The sequence below is a fragment of the Ammodytes marinus genome (genome assembly GCF_949987685.1).
Source record: "Ammodytes marinus genome assembly, chromosome: 23".
NCBI lineage: Eukaryota > Metazoa > Chordata > Actinopteri > Uranoscopiformes > Ammodytidae > Ammodytes > Ammodytes marinus.
The window spans coordinates 11,815,539-11,836,267 of NC_137227.1; the positions used below are offsets into that span (position 1 = coordinate 11,815,539).

Genomic DNA, 20,729 nt, shown 5'->3' on the forward strand with positions numbered 1-20,729 from the left:
CGAGCCAGCACACATACATGGGGCCTCTGTTTGCCTGCCAATGACTAACAGTCTCACTTAGGACTGTTATTAATAATTGACTACCTTCTTTGCCGGGGAAAGCCATGGCACCCTGCTGCTACTTAATTACCTCTAGGCTTGATTGTCATACACAAATAACGCCTTGTTGGAATATTGTGAAGGCTTAATAGGCACTGAGGTAAAATGTGCTGAAATGTGGGGACCAAACAAAACTAACAGATTTTTGGTGGAGGAAGAATTGAGTGTGTCACTGGGTCTGCAATATTGGTTAGGTACAGGGTGAGCTGGATTTTTTAACCTGTGGGTCAGAACTTTCTGATTGCTAGTGAAAAAGAGGCACATGAGATATGGTGCAGTCCTGATAAGTTGAAACTGAACTTTTCCATTTATTCTTATGACATAAAAAAGAAAAACTCATGACAAACCGTGAATACCTGTTTTTAACATTTAAATATCTCTCATCAATCCTGGAATTTAAAGGGCATTTAGTATATAGACAGTATATTGATGTCAGAGTGCAAACTCCTCCAAACGAATGTATTCTTCAAGCTGCATCCTAAACAATTCCCAAGTTATTATTATAGTTATGCAAATAGTTACCATATAAAACCGCTCAGAATGCTGTTTTGAATGTTTTTTTGAAGAAACTCATATCAAAGCAGCAATTCAATCTAACTAAATGTTTAATCTTGTATAAAATAAAATACACACACACACACACACACACACACACACACACACACACACACACACACACACACACACACACGCTTTATGAATAAGGCTTGGGCAAAGACAGGGTTCAAAGTCTGAGTGGTTTCTCAGAGCTGAGCTCACAGATTGCATCTTAAACTCAAATCACCTGCTCTCTTTTCTTATCTTTTTTTCACACTGACTTTACTTTCCCTGACACCCACCTACCCCCACACAGGTTTAGAACACATCATTAATATAATTACAAACAGCTACATGGAACATGGACCAATTTAATTTGTGTGCAGTGGTTTGACATTTGACATGGGAGTAGACATCGCATTACGGAGAAAATTATGAAAATTTGTGGGGATTTGGCACTGACAAAATGTGCTGGCTGTTTTCTTCCAAACATATCCAATGCACAATCTTACATGTGATTCCCTGTACAAGAGTTGTCCCTATTTTCCATTGCAACTACAGTACATGTATGTAAAGGACAGAGTATAGGGAGAAGGATATACAAGAGAGGACAGGCCTAGGGGGATATATACAGGAGGTGCTTAAGGATGAGGGCAAAGTAAGACAATGGAAACAAAGGGATGATGAAAATAGTTGAAAACTGTGAGAGTAAAAGGAAAGGAGGATAACGAGGAGGACAGAATGGAGAGAGCAGAATCGGGGATGGATGATATAAGGGTGGGGTATTTGGACGTGGGGAGGAATCAGAAAGGGGAACTGCATAGGAGGAATGTTTTAAAAGGTGGAAATTAGTCATCGGAGGGGAGGGAAGGGAGGCCAAGAGGGAAGAAGGGAAAAAAGAATCAGGGGGATGAATGAGAAACTGCTTGGAGGAGGTTTTAAAGCTTTATCTGCTTGACATCTAGACCCACTCTCCATGCTGAACATGGTGGATGTTTGTGTGTGTGTGTGTGTGTGTGTGTGTGTGATCCGTGCTCCTGCTGTTTAATTCCCTGGAGATCTCTTGTACCTCTGTCATCATTAATTTTCAATTGCTTTCTTTCACATCCAATCGTGTGATAAGTGGCATTTTGATTTCCAAATGTTTTTTGAAGATTCATTAAAGAACAAAATATATTCCCCATTCATTTTGTCTATTGCTTGCTTTGTGTTAACTCATTGTTTTGATTTGAATGATTTGAAATTAGTGGACACATATCACATTAATAATTCATTGTCCCCCGCCATTGGCGGACAACAGTAATGCCATTGTTGACCATTGACTAATAAAGTAGCTTAACTTCATTGTATTTTTTTGCATTGACTTTAACCCATTGATGACTATGGCAATCTAGGATGCATGTCCTTAATGCCTGAGGGTTTTCTGAAAACATAGTATGAATTGTAAAGTCTACCAAAACCTTAATATCTAAGCCTGTGTAGCACATAGAAACATGCAATAAAATACATTTAAAAAGGTAAGGCTCCCAGGTTTTATTTAAACATTCTCCCTTAGCGCTTACAAACCAACAAATTTTTCTAAAAATCGTCAAAATCAGATGGGGGAGAAAAAAAAGAATAAATAATATAAAATATTTAAAAATAATGTGCTAAACGAGGTTATAATCCTGCTTCCTTTTAGCATGGATAGTAGTGACTGAGTGTGCAGTGGAGGGATAAAGATAGACAGATATAGAAAGGAGAAGATAGCTTTATTTTATTATTTAGTTCAGTTATCACTGGCACCATAAATCCGATTTCCCAGTAGCCTACAACTGGAACGCAGACTGACTCCTGCTGTCGGGAGCCGATCAACTGGTCCAAACGGCTGTATACCACGGAGATGAAAACGAAACTGAAACTTAACTATCGCCTGGCTGGGCTGAATTTGAGTTGGAGCAGCAAAATATAGCCTAAATTCATAAATATTGTTAATAAATAGATGCAATGTGTTGTGTGATTTTCGTCAGTAGCCTATAGTAGACCTTGATTCTGCGCTCCGAACGCCACTAACTGTTCTGTAATACACTATCGCCGACACAGCTGGCGTATTTTTATTATTATTATTTATTTATTTATTTTTTGATTGGCGTGATTTTCGGCAAACCACACATTTTTTGGGTGGTCACGTGGTCTTTAAAAATCAACAAAACCCACCTCATGTGTATTTGAACCAATGACGGTGCATTCTATGTTGCGCACGCCATGAAAATTAGATAAAGTAACAATGCTGTGCGACGCAGCATCAGGCAGGAGATACAATGTGGCATCACGCAGCAGCCGTCATCAATGGGTTAAGTAAACCAGAAACAATAGCTTCAGCAAAAAACAAAAAATCCTTCCACTTGGTGATCAAAGTAGGCACGGCACCTTTTTGTCATGCTGATTATAATAGGCCATGCACTATGCCGTCACATTTCATTGCTTCTAAAAAATCGGATGTGGTGTAAGGGATATGGCTGCTTGCCATCAGAAAATAAAAGCTATAATCCACTGAGAAAGTGTTACACACACGTCTTGTTAATAAGATAAAGCTACATGGAACACAAACATCAAATTAATATGCATTATCAACTAAACCAAATACAACAAGATCTACAGAGAACCTCATTGGTTATTCTTACGGCTATCTGAGATTCTACCAATAAATGAGTCTGGCTGATACATGTTTGATTGCTTTTTGAAGATAATACAGTACTTGTATCGGTGCAAATGTCCTGACTCACATTTGCAGTCCATAAATGCTAAAGGGTTTATGGAAACTTAGAAATAGTGTCAAAATTCCATAATTATTCTTCCAGACAGTATTATCTTTCAACTGGAAGAATTTCCCTGCTCAGTACATAGTAATATTACAACAGGATTGGTTTATTTTTTGTTTACGTCTGAAATATCACCATTGGTAATGGCCCCATGTATGCAGTGTTGGCCATTGAAACAAGTGCCCCACAAGCCAAGCGATAATAACCCAGGAGGTACACCTTTCCTTTCTGCCCTACTTGACAGGTCACACACCTAAAAAGACTAGAAAATGAACTACTAATCCTAGCCCCCACCATCCTCTCCCTCCCTCTTGTGTCTGCATGCTTTAAAAAAAGTGCCAACTGTAGTTACCATACGTTATTCACTAGCTTATCTCCCAGTGTTCACAGTATCACTGCTGTGATGAATCACTGCCATATGGGAGCTGGAGGGTAGAGATAGAGAGAAAGAGAGAGAGAGAGAGAGAGAGAGATAGTCAGAATATGGCTATTAGATCCAATACACTTCATTTGAACAGTGTTTCTTTAGATGTTCTATATAATTACTTCAAATTGTTTGTGGAGGGTTGATATTAAATATACACACATTAGACTGGACAGCCCTAAAACACACACATTTTAATCAGCGCCAAAATATATACACCAGCTTGGAATGTGGCTTAGTGTGTGGGTTAAGTGTTTTGGGGTGGAACCAATTGTTACTTAAGAGCTGGGGCTCTTAAAACACACGGCTACAGACCTACATGCTTGTTCGAGACATACATTCACACATTCAATTTGAAGTAGTGTTATGGGATATATTACGGTGTCATTCACCCAATTACATGATATCGCTCACTCTCTCTCTCTTTCACTACCTCTGATATTCAAAAGTCACAATGTGCAAACTGGTACAAGAACAACTACAAGACAATGTGGACAAGAGGCAGAGAGAACAAGTAAAGACAAAGGCAGAGCAAGTGATGAGAAGGGGTGGGGGGGGGGGGGGGGTGAGGTGCAGCAGCAGTCGAAGGGTCAGGCTTTTATCTTAAAGCAGAATATTTGAAGAGGGGTGACTGCAATGTGAGCTGAAAAGCGCTTCAATATTTTATCACTCCAGCTGGGTCAAACATCAAAAGTTACTCTCTTTTTATTTGGTCTTTGACTGCCCCAAATGCCACCAATGATGAGTGTGGGTTGGAGGTGTGAAATACTGAAACAATACATAGTCAGTTATTCCGCTTTTTGCATCACTTTCTTTCATCCATCGCACTGCATATTAGAAAGTATATATATAAATATAAAATAAAAGTCTGTCTTTAGCCTGCGGATCTCGATTCTTCTTTAAAGCAAATGCAGCCCAACTTGTAAAAATCACACAACTAACACATTTTAAACATATTCCAGACGTGACTTCAAAAAGGTAGAAAAGGGAGGGGAGGAGATGGCCATATGACCATATTTCTTCCCTTCAAAGCAGGAGACTCCTCTCTGCTGGGCACTGCTGCCATGTATTTACACAAAACTGTGGCTGGGCCCTCAGGGGTAGCTGCAGGCCTGGACTACTTCCTCCTCCTCCTCCTCCTCCTCCTCCCTGTTTCTTCACCTCCCTTTTTTCCATCTATCCTTTCACCATATGTTTTATATTAAATCAGGCCACTAAATAGTTCAGCCAGTTTACCCGCGTCCACCTCTGATAGGACAGATCTATTCTTATTTCATTAGTATGTATTTATTTATAAGTAGAATTGATCAATGCTGGACTGGCTGTTCATAGAAAGTCCTTAACATGAATTGACAATACATTTTGGGTTTCACAGAGGAGAGCACACACTCAGCCAATAAAATTGTAACTGGTAATCATCAACCACTAAAATAACATTGTAGTGTTTAGGATAATTTTTTTTAAACAGATTAACTGTATTGATATTCTGATGATTACTCAAATTACAAACTCATTGTTGGTAATTTCATAGGGGCAGGCACCTATTATAATATAATTATGAAAGCATATTTTTAAAAAATCTGTAAATTCAGCTATTATGAGGTATTCCACTGAATTGAGAAGTTCCATTAGAGGGCACATAATGAATCATGATACGAGACAAAAACACTTTGTTTTTGAATATGTATGAAGGGTATGACTATGCATGAGCCATCTTATCTCATACTTTATGTGCATGCATGCAAGTGTACATAACTAAAGGGCTCTGGGGTTGTATACACTATTCATAAGAGTGCAAGCGACAAGAGCACTGCAGCCGTATTCAATCTGGCCGGACTTAAATGGTTTCATGTAACCCTGTGGCCTTTTCCCGGCAGCATATTATACTGCTGCTGACATTGGCTGCCTGTGCAAATCAGAGGTAAGGCATTGGGCACCTTGACGATGAGCATTTCTGTGATAAGCAATCAAATGCAGAAGTCCTCGCCTACCTCGCCTGCCTTCCCCGACAGCTTCCAACAGGAGGGGATTGTGGGTAATTGTTTGAAAATGAAACCAAATGAGATTGATCAGAGCTTTCTAGTTTCTGCCTATTACAATGATGATGTGAAGTAATTCAGCTAAATATATCAGAGGGAGAACAGAGAGATGTGCAAGTAGGGAGCAAGACCAAGACAGAGAGAGAGAGAGATCGAGAAAGAGACCGTGCCGCCTGTCAATACCGGCTTCTCTTCAAGGAGTGGAATGACACAAAATAGGATGGCAATATTTATTTGGCTGTGTGTCTAAGTGTGAGTGTGTGTGAGTGTGTGTGAGTGTGTGTGTGTGTGTGTGTGTGTGTGTGTGTGTGTGTGTGTGTGTACATGGACATGGCCTGTGCGCATATTTGCACACTAGGGGAGTCAAGGGGATGGGCTTTTAGATCGAAACACACTTAATGCCTGACTGTATGCAGACTCCTCATGCACGCTGCATCCCTGGGCAAGTGGCGAAGATAGGCCAATTTAGAAGCCATCTACTAGTAAATCAAGCTCGCCATACAACAAAAAAATCATTGGAGGGAAAGCAGAAGAACATTTCTTATTGATTAACACAAATATTTTATGATTTTACATAAACGATTCTTTATGGAACTTTAAAATAAAAACTTTTATGCTCCCGAACGGATGGGAGGGAAAGTACCAACCATTCACTTCCAACATGATGAAATGGATAGACAGGAAACATTATTTGTAATCCCTCTTCTCATCAATACATTTGAATGATCTAATGTGATTTTAAATTACTTTAATCTCACCTGCCATTTAAAAGACATCTTGAGAATGCATATCTCTATATAGTGCATGATCTACTAAATGCTTCAGTAATGTTGACTCATTGCATAGAGTGTGAGAGAGAGAAAACAATTCCCACAGTACTCTCTATCATTTCACAATATACAGTGATTAATCTCAGAACCGCAAGTTATTTTCAATTAATTCCCCTTCTACTGTAGCTAGGTGGGCAGTTATTCTCAATCTTGTTCAATCATTGAATAGAAAAGGTGAAGGGCGACTGCATTCAGTAATTTTCCACATCAGAAGGGCCATATCCCTTTGTTGTGAGGGGACACAGAAGCTTGCAGCACAACCACTGATGTACTGTAGAAATGTCGTCCGAATTATCAATAGACAACCATGTACAAATAATGGCACTGCTTAGTGCATATGAAGAGCTGTATTGTGTGGGTTTGTCGTATGAACTAGCTCAGATGACAGATGGTTATAAACATCCTTTTTTGCTTTTGTATCTAACTACCTCTACAACAGAACAAAAAACATTCACCTCTTTCTATTGCGTGCTCTCCGACAAAATGTAAAACCCTGATATGTTGTCTGATTAATACCGACTGGATGGAATGAATAAGGACAACAAAGCACTATACACTAGGAAAAGTGCAACACAAATAAATAATTCAACGGCCTTGACTCTGTATAAGCACTTTTTTTTAAGCATTTGCACGGCAGGGGGTAAAAATGAGCTTTCCCGTCTTGTTTGTTTAGCCAGGGTCGGCTAAGGCTACTGGTTGTTTGTTTGTATGTGGTGGGGTAGGGGCTGGGGGGAGGGGGGGTTGCCCATAATGTGTTTACAGTAGAAGATTGTTTCACGGTGTCAGTTTTTTTTTTTACTTTAAAAAAATAAAGCTCATACAGTGGGAATGTTTTGTGTGGTCGTCTCCGATACATGCCAAATGATTGAGCGGTCTAAGATACTCTATTTACAAAGAACTGCCTCGCCATAAATAATACAGGAAGTGCCAAGGACTCAGTTGGATACAAGAGAGTTGGGGAGAGGTTATGGCTTATTTATTGCTGGGCATGCTGGGAAACGCAGTTGGAAAACACAGGATAAATACATCTGTAGTGACAAAGATAATGTGCATCTGGGTATTCAGCGACAGGGTGATACATGGAGACAGCATTTCAACTCCTCAGCATATCCGACACAATTAAAATGCTGCCACTCTTCGACGAGGGCTGCAAAACACGTTTGCCGAAACACATGTATTATCAATATCACAAAAGGCACATTTTCAGCTAGTCAGAATGGCTGCGTTCTGAAAGAAGTGGGCCGGCATCCCTGGGGGTTATTAATGTGGTTCTCTGCTCTGCTCAAGGACACTTGTCTACTTTGTTGTGCTCATATGCCTAGTCTCAATCGATCCTTGGCCCCCCCACAGACTAATGTGTCCATGTGTGTGGTGGTGTGTGTGTGTGCGTATGTTTGTATGCGTGTAAAAGCAAATGATGCAGAAGATGCAAAATTCACGAGTGATTTTCAAATCATTCAAATAAACACCCCCAAGCAAATGGGAGTCCTAAAAATGTGTGCAGGTTGCAAATTTGTAATACTAATTCTACTTGTTGTACTCGTCTGCAAACTCACATCAAAAGACAAATGAGTACAGGGGGGCACTCACCCAGGCCGAGCAGCAGACCCGGGTTCGAATCCCGCCCGGGTCAGTTCTCTGCATGTCTTCCCCTCTATGCCCCATTTCAACTCCTAACTCCTATCTGTCTAATAAAGCAAACAAAAATATATATATAAAGAAAAAAAAACTGAGTACAACAATTCTGAATGGAAAGTATAGGTACACAAGGAAGAGAAAACTTTAGTTTTGACAGCCTGTTGTATGCAATATGTTTATGCCATAGACATAAGGTCATTCTATCAAGGGTTTTTGAGGCTATAGATTTAACTTGCTATATATATATATATATATATATATATATATATATATATATATATATATATATATATATATATATATATATATATATATATATATATATATAACAAAGACGAAAAAGCAAAAACAAAAATTATGAAATCATGCACAAAGCCCAATACACATCAGTGCTGCTTTTGGATTGTCTTTAGTGTGTGCCTGTGGAAGCTTCATGAGATCTATTCTAGAAAAGATGGCCTGTCAAGATGAATGATACGTGTACAGGCATAGCATGACAACTGTTAGGAAACAGACACAACAATACACATGTTGCCTCAAGATAAAACGCATAGGTTACCTTTGAAAATAAACATAATGCATGTTGAACGAGCAGATTTAAAAAGGTACTGCGAGGAACTTTTAAATATTTCTGAAAGAGTCTCATTTTCCCTCTGGTGATCCTAAATTACATGTAACAGCTAACGAGACCACCAGTACAAAGAATGCTACTATAAAGTTTTTCCAAATTCCTTTCTCATGGGTACGCTCACCCAGGAACAACAGCTGGTGTAGTAATAACACTACCACTTTTGTCCAAAGGGTCCGCTAGAATTAACACAAACTGAAAGTTCTTCAGAACACCTTTAACCTATTTACCTATAACTCTGTTTTAACCCCAACTTGCCACACGCCTTAATATCTAATACAACAAAACCAATCATTTACAAATGAGTGACTTCACATAAACACATGTGTCCATTGTGTTTACTCATTAAGCCATCTATAAATAACGGAACTGAAACACTTGATTAAGTGTAAACTAATGGAAATCAATAGTAATTGATGGTAGATTGGATGTGATCGCTTTTATCGATGCTTCATTTGAAGATTCTGTTTTCCCATTTAACATTCCAATGTCTACACTACTATTCTTCACTTTTTATAATAATAATCACACAATAACTTCAGCTTTTGTAGCTTTATATACATTTATACTCTATTAAAAATCTTGAATTCTTACTTTTGCTTTTTTTTCTGACTGACATAAAACTTGCAATAGTCTGTGTTAAGGTTTATGCATGATAATGGAGCACACCACTTGAATGAATAAATACAAATTGTGCTTTTATAGCGTCTCCTATGGCAAAAAAAGAAGCAGACTGGGAAGAATGGCCAAAGGGGAGATAGAGCGAGGTAAAATAAATGCAGTGATTTATGTTTAATATTATGCAGCTGTGGGGGCGGTGCACACTTACATTTTTGATCTAGATTTCTTAAGAAAGATTCACATGAAATCCCATGCCATTGGTGGTGCGTTACAATGTCAGAGTTACTGCCTATGAACTTCAATAATATAGAAAAAACATATCATATAGAGATGGGAGTTAAGTTGTTTTAAAGGGGAAAATAGAAGGATGTCTTGTTTTATGCATTCCAACTGTGGAAGTCAAACCTTCCCTCGACAGCTAAGGAAAGGGGTCTGTGAAAAGAGTACCATGTCTGACTCTCTCGATATCTTCTTATGCTTTCTTTCTTTCAGTAGCTATCATCTACACTCGTCCCATATACCCATGTCGTAAATAAATTAAATCAAATACATTGAAAGTAAGTGACAATGTTAAGAGACTCCACACAACACCAGTATATTTGCTTAATCAAACACGCATGCACGCACGCACACACACACACACACACAAATAACTCCTTGTGAGATTAAATATAGACAAGATCTCTCTTTGGACAAGTTGTAATAACCACAATTTGATATAAAAATTCACACAGAGCTTTGACAAAAGGAATTTGAGGATAAGAGAGATGCAAACTAAAACCTATTAAAATGCCACAGCTGGAATCTATGCATTAATATGTAACTCAGTGTATATTAATTATTTTGGGAATGGGAATGGGGGATATTCACTGATTTATCGCTCACTTCCGCCACCGTCATTTATCACCTCACTAACCACCTGATTTGGGCCTGCTTTAAAATGGTCAGTGCAACAGTGACAGTGCACCCTGGGAAGGACACAGACACACACACACACACACACACACACACACACACACACACACACACACACACACACACACACACACACACACACACACACACACACACACACAAGTTCCTTTTCACAGTTTTTAAATGTGTTACGGAGGGGAAAAAACAGAGTTAAATATTGGCCTCAGATGAAGAATATGTTTATAAAACCCTAACTGGCTAGCTTACTCATAATCAATTGTTACGTCCGGAGAAATGTGCACATGAGAGGATTCTTGCTCAGGGACACTGTAAGACGTGGTGCTTTGTTGATTACATCTTTCAACAGGAGCCACAAACCATATTAATTTCACCAAATTGATCAGTACTTTTGGTTGTGTTTAGATTTATTTGCCTCCGAGATCAACAGCAAAGTTGAACATATGTTCTATTCTTTCTGATTTAGACTTGGTGATTTCTACTGCTTTATCATCATCATCGCCTCTACCAATGTGGGGATGATGCATAATGAAGCATGTAAAACAAAGTGTCAAACATTGCTGAGTATTTCAGCAAAAAAAGAAAACAAATATATCTCTGATCTATTCTGACATTTGCTACGGCGCTATGTTTAGCAGGCTTTATCATTTGGATATGAAATTACCATGAAGCCAGGGGACAAAGGGAAATTGCCTCCACATAGTGCAATATGCAGAGAATGTCACTGTACTTATATCAGAAGCAGAGCAACTATTTAGAGAATTCATAAATGAAAGAGTGAACAGCTGACTGAAAAAAAAAATTCTGACCTTTTTTGAAAAATATCAAGAGAAGAAATGTGTGATTTTTGCGAAAGGGAAGGTGACTTCACACACGTGTCACCTTTATGAAATAAAAGCCCATATTTGAATTGGTGATATGCTACCCTCAATGAAGACTTATTCAGGCTTGAATAGACTTGGAAGGCCTCAATTAAATTAACATCATAGTACGAGTGTTTGAATTGTTCATGCTCTAAATGCTTAAGCCCCGTTAAAATTGACATGGAATTCCCCCCCAACATGCAGAGAGCAGCGGTGGGGAAGAAATGAATTGGACTAGTACAGGGAATAGAGGGCAGGGAGGTATAGGAGTTGAGGGAGAGGACAAGGTGAAGAGCAAATTGTCCGCTCAATTTATCCCCAAAGGGATAAATACAGTATAAGGACGATGTGTGTGTATGCTTGTCTGTGTCAGTGTGTGTGTGTTTGTGTGTGTCTATTTGTCATTCCTGATGATCTACCATGTCAACTTGAGTAAAATGTCTACTCTCAACTCAGTTTGGATGTCTTTAAGAAACATTGACTTTCTCCAAGAGTTTTTTTTTTGTGTGTACAAGCCTGTGTGTGTGTGTGTGTGTGTGTGTTATGCATAAAAGTGTATCTGGAGGAGACTTAATATGAGGGGATTTGTCTGTCTGACATAACAGTATTTCATCCCACCAAATCCTACGTGCAGACAGTACTATCCAATATAGTATATCCATTCCTAAAGCAACGGCTTATATTTCCGGTGGTCAGCACAACCAATGATAAACTCAGCATCTGCCTGTATTGCCCTTGTCCAGGGCAGGCTCACACTGACAAGAACTGTGGCTGACTGTGATAACTCCTCAGTGATTCCTAAGTACTGCCTAACACTTTTTTGCATAGATGTATGTAGAAATTGTAGATGTGCTAAGCCTCATGTTATGACAACAGCAACATGAATGTTTACTACAATGTGGATAATACAACATTACAATTAAAGCTTGGGATAATAAGCTAAACTACTTTTTAATGGATTAACATATCCATCCCATGTGACCGTGAGTCAGAATAAGTGAAAAGAAATACTGAAATATATTGAGAATGAGATCATCATCATCATCAACCTTTATTTAAACAGGCAAAAATTGCTAAGAAACAATGTCTTATTTAAGCAATGGCCTGGTAGGAGGTGAATGACCTCCTGGGGGGAAAGGGGAGAGGGAGAGAACAAGACAACACTGTACTATAGCCAGTAAAATCACACACAGACAACAATAACATATTCAACATAGCAACAGAAGTTAGACAAACAGCAGTAACATACAGCATAGCAATAGATAAATGTACACACACACACACACACACACACACACACACACACAATACATAAAATACCGCTCTCCTAGAGATGTTTGTCAAGGTGTGTACTGTATTTGCACCACCAAATTCAATCAGGTCCAGAATATTGACACTAGTCAGATGAGCGACACGGCTATTTACAAAGCATCAACAAAGGGATCGACTAATATGAAACGTGTGAACTCAGTGCGAGTGAGAAATAATTGCTTTTCCGCTGTTTTTCATCCTTTTCTTTTTATAATTCTGCTCTCCTCTACTCATTCCAGCGTACATTACATGAAGGGCTTCTGATAATGTTTGCAAGTGACTGGAGTGGTCTTGAAGCAATTATAGAGCACCTTTTAATTGTCCTGTAAAAGCACATTGTGGTGTAAAAGCTCATCTGGTCTTTAATTTCAACTCAGCAAGGATTGGAAAATCTCCAATGGTTCACCACAAAACATGAACTCATCAAGACCAAAAGGACGTCAGGCAGATGCATGGTTTACCTGCCAAAGCTACCAGGCTCATAGACAAATACACGCTAGGAAAGATATGAAGACAGGCGTTGCAATAAAGGACCCTAAACGGAACAGATAATCAAATATAAACTACTAATATTGTTATTATGGGTGAGATATCTTAAAGGTGCCCCATGCAGTTTCAGAGGAGGGGGATTTGTTTACATATGCAAAATCTGCAGTTAGTTTACGAAACATACTTACTCTACATACACTTTTTAGTATTGAATAATTCTACTATTATAAATTCAAACAAAATCTTTTTCAGGCACCTGGAACTAAACATATCACTATTATATTTGCTCTAAACAGTCACTTTAAATGTAGCTTTCTAAATTTTAAACAGTGGCAAGGGTTCCAATTTTCCTTGAGTAAAGTTTGTTTATTCAGTTATGAGAATATACAATTTTTTCACTTTTCTGACACACCCATCTACTGCACATTTACCATTAGGTCTTGAAAACTAGCATATTTATTTACATTTTTAATTAATCCTAGTGAATGGTACCCTCCATATACAAGCCATATGTTGAGCCAACTCTAACTTTCATCCACCACCCTCAGCATCACAAGACACAGAATGTGGCAAGCTGACTCAACCAATCCCCTTCAAGCTTTTGACATGGCAACTTCTTAAGTCCCAACGGGCTTAGTGCTGGACCCCAAAATTGCCTTTGCATGCCCAAACACTATTTAATTTCTCACTTGTGCGCTCTCTTCTTTGCCCTGCTTTCCAGCCATCCTCTCATTTCTATGCCCCCTTGCTTTCACTCACAGTGTCTGCAAACGGAAAGATAGCTGCTGACTCCCCCGGTCTCTCTGCATCTCAATTTTTTGGAGAAGCCCAAATCTAAAAGTAAAGAGGATTTATGTGTGTGTGTGTGTGTGTGTGTGTGTGTGTGTGTGTGTGTGTGTGTGTGTGTGTGTGTGTGTGTGTGTGTGTGTGTGTGTGTGTATTTATATGGGCATGAAAAGAAGCAAGCCATAGTAATTATTCAGGATTCACACTGTGTTTCCGGCCTAATGAGGTGCTTGTTAATTGGCCAGGTCTGGACAGCAGTTCTTTGGGACGCCCCGGCATAAAAACTTGCGCATTGAAGAGAAGATGAGACGCAGAGGAGGTGGGAGGAGTGAGTGAATAACAACAGTGAACAAAAGATGAGAAGAATGGAGTGAAAGAGAATATGAGCCCAAACCAAATCTAGTCAGACACAAGCGCGTGAGTTGGATTTGTATGTGCCACCGTGCTTAGTATTTTCTCCCAGACTATTTCTTTGGTGAAAACAGTTGATTTCCCTTATTGGATCAGGGGGTTTGAAGGGGAGCTTATTTATGCAGCTCTGCTTACTCATTCCTCCTGCGTTCTTTTCAGCTGGGTGATGGGAATCTGAGAGCGCTTAAGCTTCCCCCCTTTTAAATCTGTCTTGATCCATGCTGTGTTGAGCACAGAGTCCATGTTGAAGCCGGTGTGACCTTCATCACAACAAGTGTCCTCGCAATCGATGTTTAAGCCTAAACCACGTGCGTTACACAGGCATACAGTGGAGGACTGGATTGGGGAGGCTTTGCCCCTAAAGACCATGCAGGATCCATCTTTGATTTTTTTGCAAACAACAAACTCAGCAAACGATCTCCTGTGGAGTAACTGGGGAGAATGCATTTCAGTTATCGAAATTCATTTAGGTTTGGTAAAGGGATAATGCAAAAAGGAGGGCTAGGCGTGACCGTTTCCTGGTGAAACCTATCAAGCTTATTGAGCATTAACCATAGGACGGTATAGTACTTCTGATTTGTTGGAGACATTTTTCTTAGTAGTGTTACCTTCACTAGGCATTAATAAAGGACACAAGAAACAAAGTGCTACTTTAAATGCAAACTTAAACATATTGTCTACTGAAAAGTGAAAGGGAAGATTGTGAAGGCACAAGGAATTGTGCTGTCATGGCCACATGAGGGGCCTTCAATAGACCAAAAGTCTACCGTTTGATCCCACACAAAGTCTCCAAATAAAGGTGGGAGTATCAAATGTTGCCAAATTCTAAACCTAACCCTAAAGCTATTATTTCCTGAACTCACAGTAAAGTCAAATTGTTGGTAGTGAGCAAACTGGAACTGATGAATACTGTTGATATTTTCATTTTGTTCTCAGTGAAGAGGAAACAATATATAGGCATGGGGGATTGGAAGAGGAGGTAGATTGAAATCATTCAGCAGTGCTGCAAAAACACACCAGCACTCAATTAGTATGCCTGACAGCACTATGCACCGGCAGCATGGATTCCTTGTATATATATACACAGTATATTCAGGCACGCGTTGTGCTAACGCCCAGCAAATGCATACAGTGGAATACAGAATTGGACGGACACACCCCCCTTCCCTCCCAGCATCCCCCACTCCGTCTCGTTTTTGACTCGAAATAAACGGAGGACGAGAGAGAGAGAGAGAGAGCGAGAGAAAAACAAAGCCCTCGTACTCTGCACGCACTTACACAGCATCTCTGTCTGAGTTGGTTCCAGATGAATAAGGCAGAATACCAAGTGGCCCACTTATACGCTACGCAGAGACAAATAGACCAGTCAATCACCACACGCTGCTGCTGAATAACAAATGCTCTCTGGTGTTCAAGTTGTGTGCCAATGTTAAGAGTAGGTATAAGACACATTTTTTCCCCTGTTTGTTGTTCCTCAATTGCATCTGTGTGCTTTACAGTAGTGCTACAGTATTCAACAGCAACAGCCTCCATTTCCATTTCCAATTGAAAGTGATATGTTTCCAATCCTACAGGACCAGCTGTTTTTGCTGTTATTGAGAACAGAAAAGAAGGGCTATAGGCAAAAACATGGGATACAATATACTGTTGGAGAATACTTGCGTGTACATGTGACTGTCAAGGTCCAGAGTGTAGCACGGTAGGCTTGTCAAGAGCAAGCTGACCAACGGAACGGGTCACTGAACAGGTGCCAACAATGCTCTTCAACAAAATGAGGAGATTCTGAAATGGGATTGGAGCCTTTTGAAATGACTTCAGACACACAAACATTCCCACACATTGCAGTCTGAACCGTCCCACTACTTGGCAGCATGGCTACACTGATTGCAACTTGACATATGTATTCAGTGTGAGTGAGCAGCGTGCAGTTTCCTTTTATCCACAGGTAAAAGGCAACGGTGTTAACCCTGGCCTTCTGAAATAAACTCTCTGCCAAACAAGCTGTTGGGCTTCCCCAATGGTGTCTTTTCCTATCTACTATGTCACGTGGATGCTCATAAATAAGCAATGCCAGTAAAAAAAAGAAGGCAGTCCAGTATGACTTGAGAATGAGGGGAGAGAGAGTAAAGCTGTTGCGTCTTAATCCGGATATGGGCTCTCAAAAATAGCTTCCTTGACGAGGACATTCAGAGATAAGGAACTATTGTTCAACTTAAAAACCCAAGCTTGATTGGCAGGCAGAATTGATATAAAGATTTTTTTCTCTATACAAAATGTAAACTGCAAAACTGTATTTTAAATGTTTCGATACACTGTTTACAGGAAACAACTTTGTTAAAGACGTGAATGACCCCACATTTTAAAATGACAAACTAAAAAAAAAACAATACTGTGGAAAAAAAAACGCATCTGAACTTTTGATGACAAGAACATGGAAGTGTGCTCTAATTAGACAAACTGATGAAAGTGCATGCATACGTGTGTGAGAGTATAAACAGTATGGATTTGGCTACCTAGTGTGCACCTAGAAGGTTACACAGAAGTGGAGTATGAGTGTGTGTACTGCCTGTGTGCTCTGTATTTCTCACAGTATGGCTGTGCAGTGTGATCACATGGCAGGCTGTTTCTTTGTGATTCATTCTTTCTGGTCCTATTTCCGTCCCTTCTTTTGAAGACATACATCCGTACTCTTTATGTAGCTACAAAGGGATACAACCCATGCACCTCTTTATCTCACTCTGATTCTCATTACGCATGCAGACGCAGAAATAGAGGCACATCAAGGTGATTGCGTGGACAATTCTATACGGAATTAAACCCCTTTCAAAGCTATCCATGTCAGATATGTAAACGACAATTCAAGGGCACGTTTGTATAGGGAAAAGAGGAGAGCTATTTTATATTGGAGTAAAGATAGAGCGTAACCATGAACATAGGGGCTGTAAGTGAGTACTGCCAGTCCGCTGAACAAAAAAAAAAGAGGATGCGATATCTCCAATACCTTGGGCATCAGTGTTATTCTGAAATTAAGTCTTACCTTGGTTTTCCAGAGCAGATTCAAGAACAATGTCTCAGAGGATGATAAATTGTCGATTCAAGGATTGTGAATCAAGGATCCAAGGCCAATTGTATGGCAAGAGGTACGGACACGCACATGATAAGAAAGAGAAGATGATGAAGAGAGAGGCACGCTCTCAAGGTCAAGTGATGAAATACGCTTTTTAAACGTTCCAAAATTGGCTGAAATGAAGTCGGTGGGGCTGGTCCGAAGGTGTGTGGCTGCTGTAAGGAAGAAAATTACACGCTGCAATAGAACACAGCAACAGCGATAGCAATGCATGCACACTGTGAGAGAGGCCGCAATACTGTTATATGTACACATTGACTCACTTTTTGATTTCAAATGAAATTGGACAGCAGTTTTCCCCTGCAATCTTATTTTGAAATAGGCCGCATTGAGATTTTGTGCTGTCAGAATGTCGAAGGCGGTGGCTGTTCTCTAATATAATGTCAATGCCTTATACTGTGGTATTGCAACCTCTCTCACAAAAAAAAAAAAACATTGCAAAAGTTTCAAGAAAAAAAAACAGTGCAGGGAAGAGAACTTTAAACAGCAGCCATTGAACCCATAATGTCAGAAGAATAGTATAGAATAGTGTAAGTTTAGAAACAAAACGATTAGGAGGCAGCCAGCTGTCTTTTATGTCCAACGATTTTCATGGAGTTTGAACAAATGTAGAAGTGACTGCATAACAAGGCAGCCTGTGGTGCACTCCGACAGACTTGCTTGTATTGTTGTTTTTGTTGTGTCTAAGGTTATACAATCTTTGTTCAGGCTTGCTGTTGAGGTTCTTTCCCTCCACTACACACCCACACACACTCGCACAGAACATACACATCCCCTAGGTGAGTGCTGTGAGAACACATGTTGGGAAGCTCCCCTGTTGCTACACACTTCTCTAGCTGTCATCTTTGGGAACCTGGCACTGCAAAGCCTCAAACGCTCCCCATGGGCAATCACTCGAACTGCAGGATTGAGCTACCCCTCTCTCGTCTGCTCTCTTCATCATTTTGCTCTCCTCTCTCTCAAGAAGCCCGAGATCTATCGACTTATCTCGACAATGGCTGCCACGCAGAAGGATCAGTTTATTATCCGAGTCCTCCAAGAGCCAAAAAGCACCTTGCTAATCATCCCCTCACTGTCACACACCCCACTCATATATGCTCATATTATGTCTAGCTAACATGGCAGGTAGCATAACAACAGCAACAGCACGCACTTATCAAAGATAAACTAATCCATCATAAATGAAACATAGGGTGGTTTAAAATAACAAAGCAGTAGTACAAGGTGAGGGTGATACAGCTTAATTCAGCACTGACCACTCAATAAGCAAAACTAAGTCTTGTGCAAACAAGTCTATTAGCCTTTCGCCCTGCCTCTGCCCCTGTTTAAATCAAGCCTGTGTGAGGAGTGCTGAATGCTAATTGAAAATAAGCCTTAGTTGACTAAGCTGAGCTTTGCATTTCTGTAAAATACAATTGAAAGATCTCTGCGAACGCCAAAGTGCACTTTCACCTGTTGTATCCTGTTGTAACACTTAGAAATCAAAATGAAGTACAGCACACCACTAGTGCCAAAACTCAACTTGTGTTGGCACAGTAACAAGTAGCGAGTTGATCAAATATCACACTCGCATTTTCTAGGAGTAGCAGATGTTTGCAGTCCATTTAATTAACAGCTCCTAGACAAGAAGTCATCATAATTAATTTTTTCAAGAGGTAATTTCCAATGCTGGAACATTACGGTTACGATTACCTTAGCTTGGTTCCTCCTATGCAATATCTATGCAACTATATACAATGTAGCTACATCGATGGGCAGTACATCTGGTCACAATCATATTACAATGAATACATACCGTCGATCTAGGACATATACACTTAAATCTGATTAAGAATAAATAACACATTTTGAGAAACAAATAATTTTGCCCACTCTGCATCACTTCCTTACTCAACTCCTTTACTGCCAGCAACCCAACAGGTGACCACATGGCAGCAACACAGGAGTTTAATCACTGTTTCTCCTGTCCAACCAACATGAAGGAGGATACCTTGTATTGGCTGACATTACATTGTACACTCTGAGTAATGAAATTCCTTAAACCTTCGAAAGAGCAACAGTCTCTTGCTGCATTGAGAAAGTTACCCTCTGCATCATTGCCTTAACAACCGAGTGCTAGCACCACCTGTGCAAATACCGATATCTCTACCTACTGCACCACTCATTCCAGCAGCCATTCAGACTCAAAGAAGGGAAATCACAACACAAAACTAAATGGTTGACTTACGATCGTTGCAAAATGAACCTCCATAGGACGTCATGGTGCAGTCACAGGTGAAGCCCTCCCACTGCTGGAGACACACCCCCTGATGGTAGCAGGACTCCTCCGTACAGGTGGTACTGGGTCCTGAGGGGGATAGCCAAAGACATAGTTCAGTGCATCCAATGTAGCAAGAGCTATAGTATTTATAGCAGATTACGCTGACCCAGAAAACAAAACTCAAATAGCAGCACTGATAGCATTCCACTTCCCTAGGCTATAGCAGCAGAGGACACCTTTACAAGGTGGTACATAGGAATATATGATATTAACATTGTATAGTTTATTATCCAGGGAATTAAAATATCTAGGACATGTCTTCTCAGATGATCTCATGGATGACAGTGACATTCGTCGTCAATGGTGTAAAATATATGCACAGGCCAACATGATGTTGAGGAAATTTTCCATGTGTTCCACAGATGTTAAGTGTGCTCTGTTTAGGGCTTATGTCACGCCGCTGTATACAGCTCATCTGTGGTCCTCTTACAGAGTGAGAAGTATGCAGAGGCTTAGAGTGGCATATAATGATGCCATGAGGTTGTTGCTGCGTGTTCCTAGGTGGCACAGTGCTAGCCAGTTATTTGTGTCCTCTAATGTACCTACATGTCAGGCACTGTTGCGAAAGTTGATGTTCAGTTTCATGTGTCGTTTGGATTTGTCAGAGAATGGCATCATTATGGGCTTAACCAACCCTATGATGGGCTATAGGTTCACATCCAGGCTTCGAAAGCATTGGCATGATAGCTTGCACCTATTTTAGTACAGTATTTTATTGAGTAATGTATTTTAATGTGTTCTATGTGTGTGTGTATGTTGGATGTGAGTGGACCATCTGAGTCCTTAATAATAAAGATTTACATTCAAACACTTGTTGATGGAACAATACCAGAAATGTTGTGCTAACACTTTTTGTATTATACAGATACTTG

The 20,729-nt window shown here is 39.9% G+C and overlaps 1 protein-coding gene across 1 annotated transcript in view; it reads right to left on the bottom strand.

Moving 5' to 3' along the window:
* The window catches only part of nrxn2b (neurexin 2b), a 580,176-nt gene that overhangs the window by 262,972 nt on the left and 296,475 nt on the right, over positions 1–20,729 (bottom strand). The window contains exon 15 of the mRNA XM_080051970.1: positions 19,765–19,884. Coding sequence (XP_079908096.1) covers positions 19,765–19,884 — 120 coding nt within the window. The remainder of the gene's footprint in view (positions 1–19,764; positions 19,885–20,729) is intronic.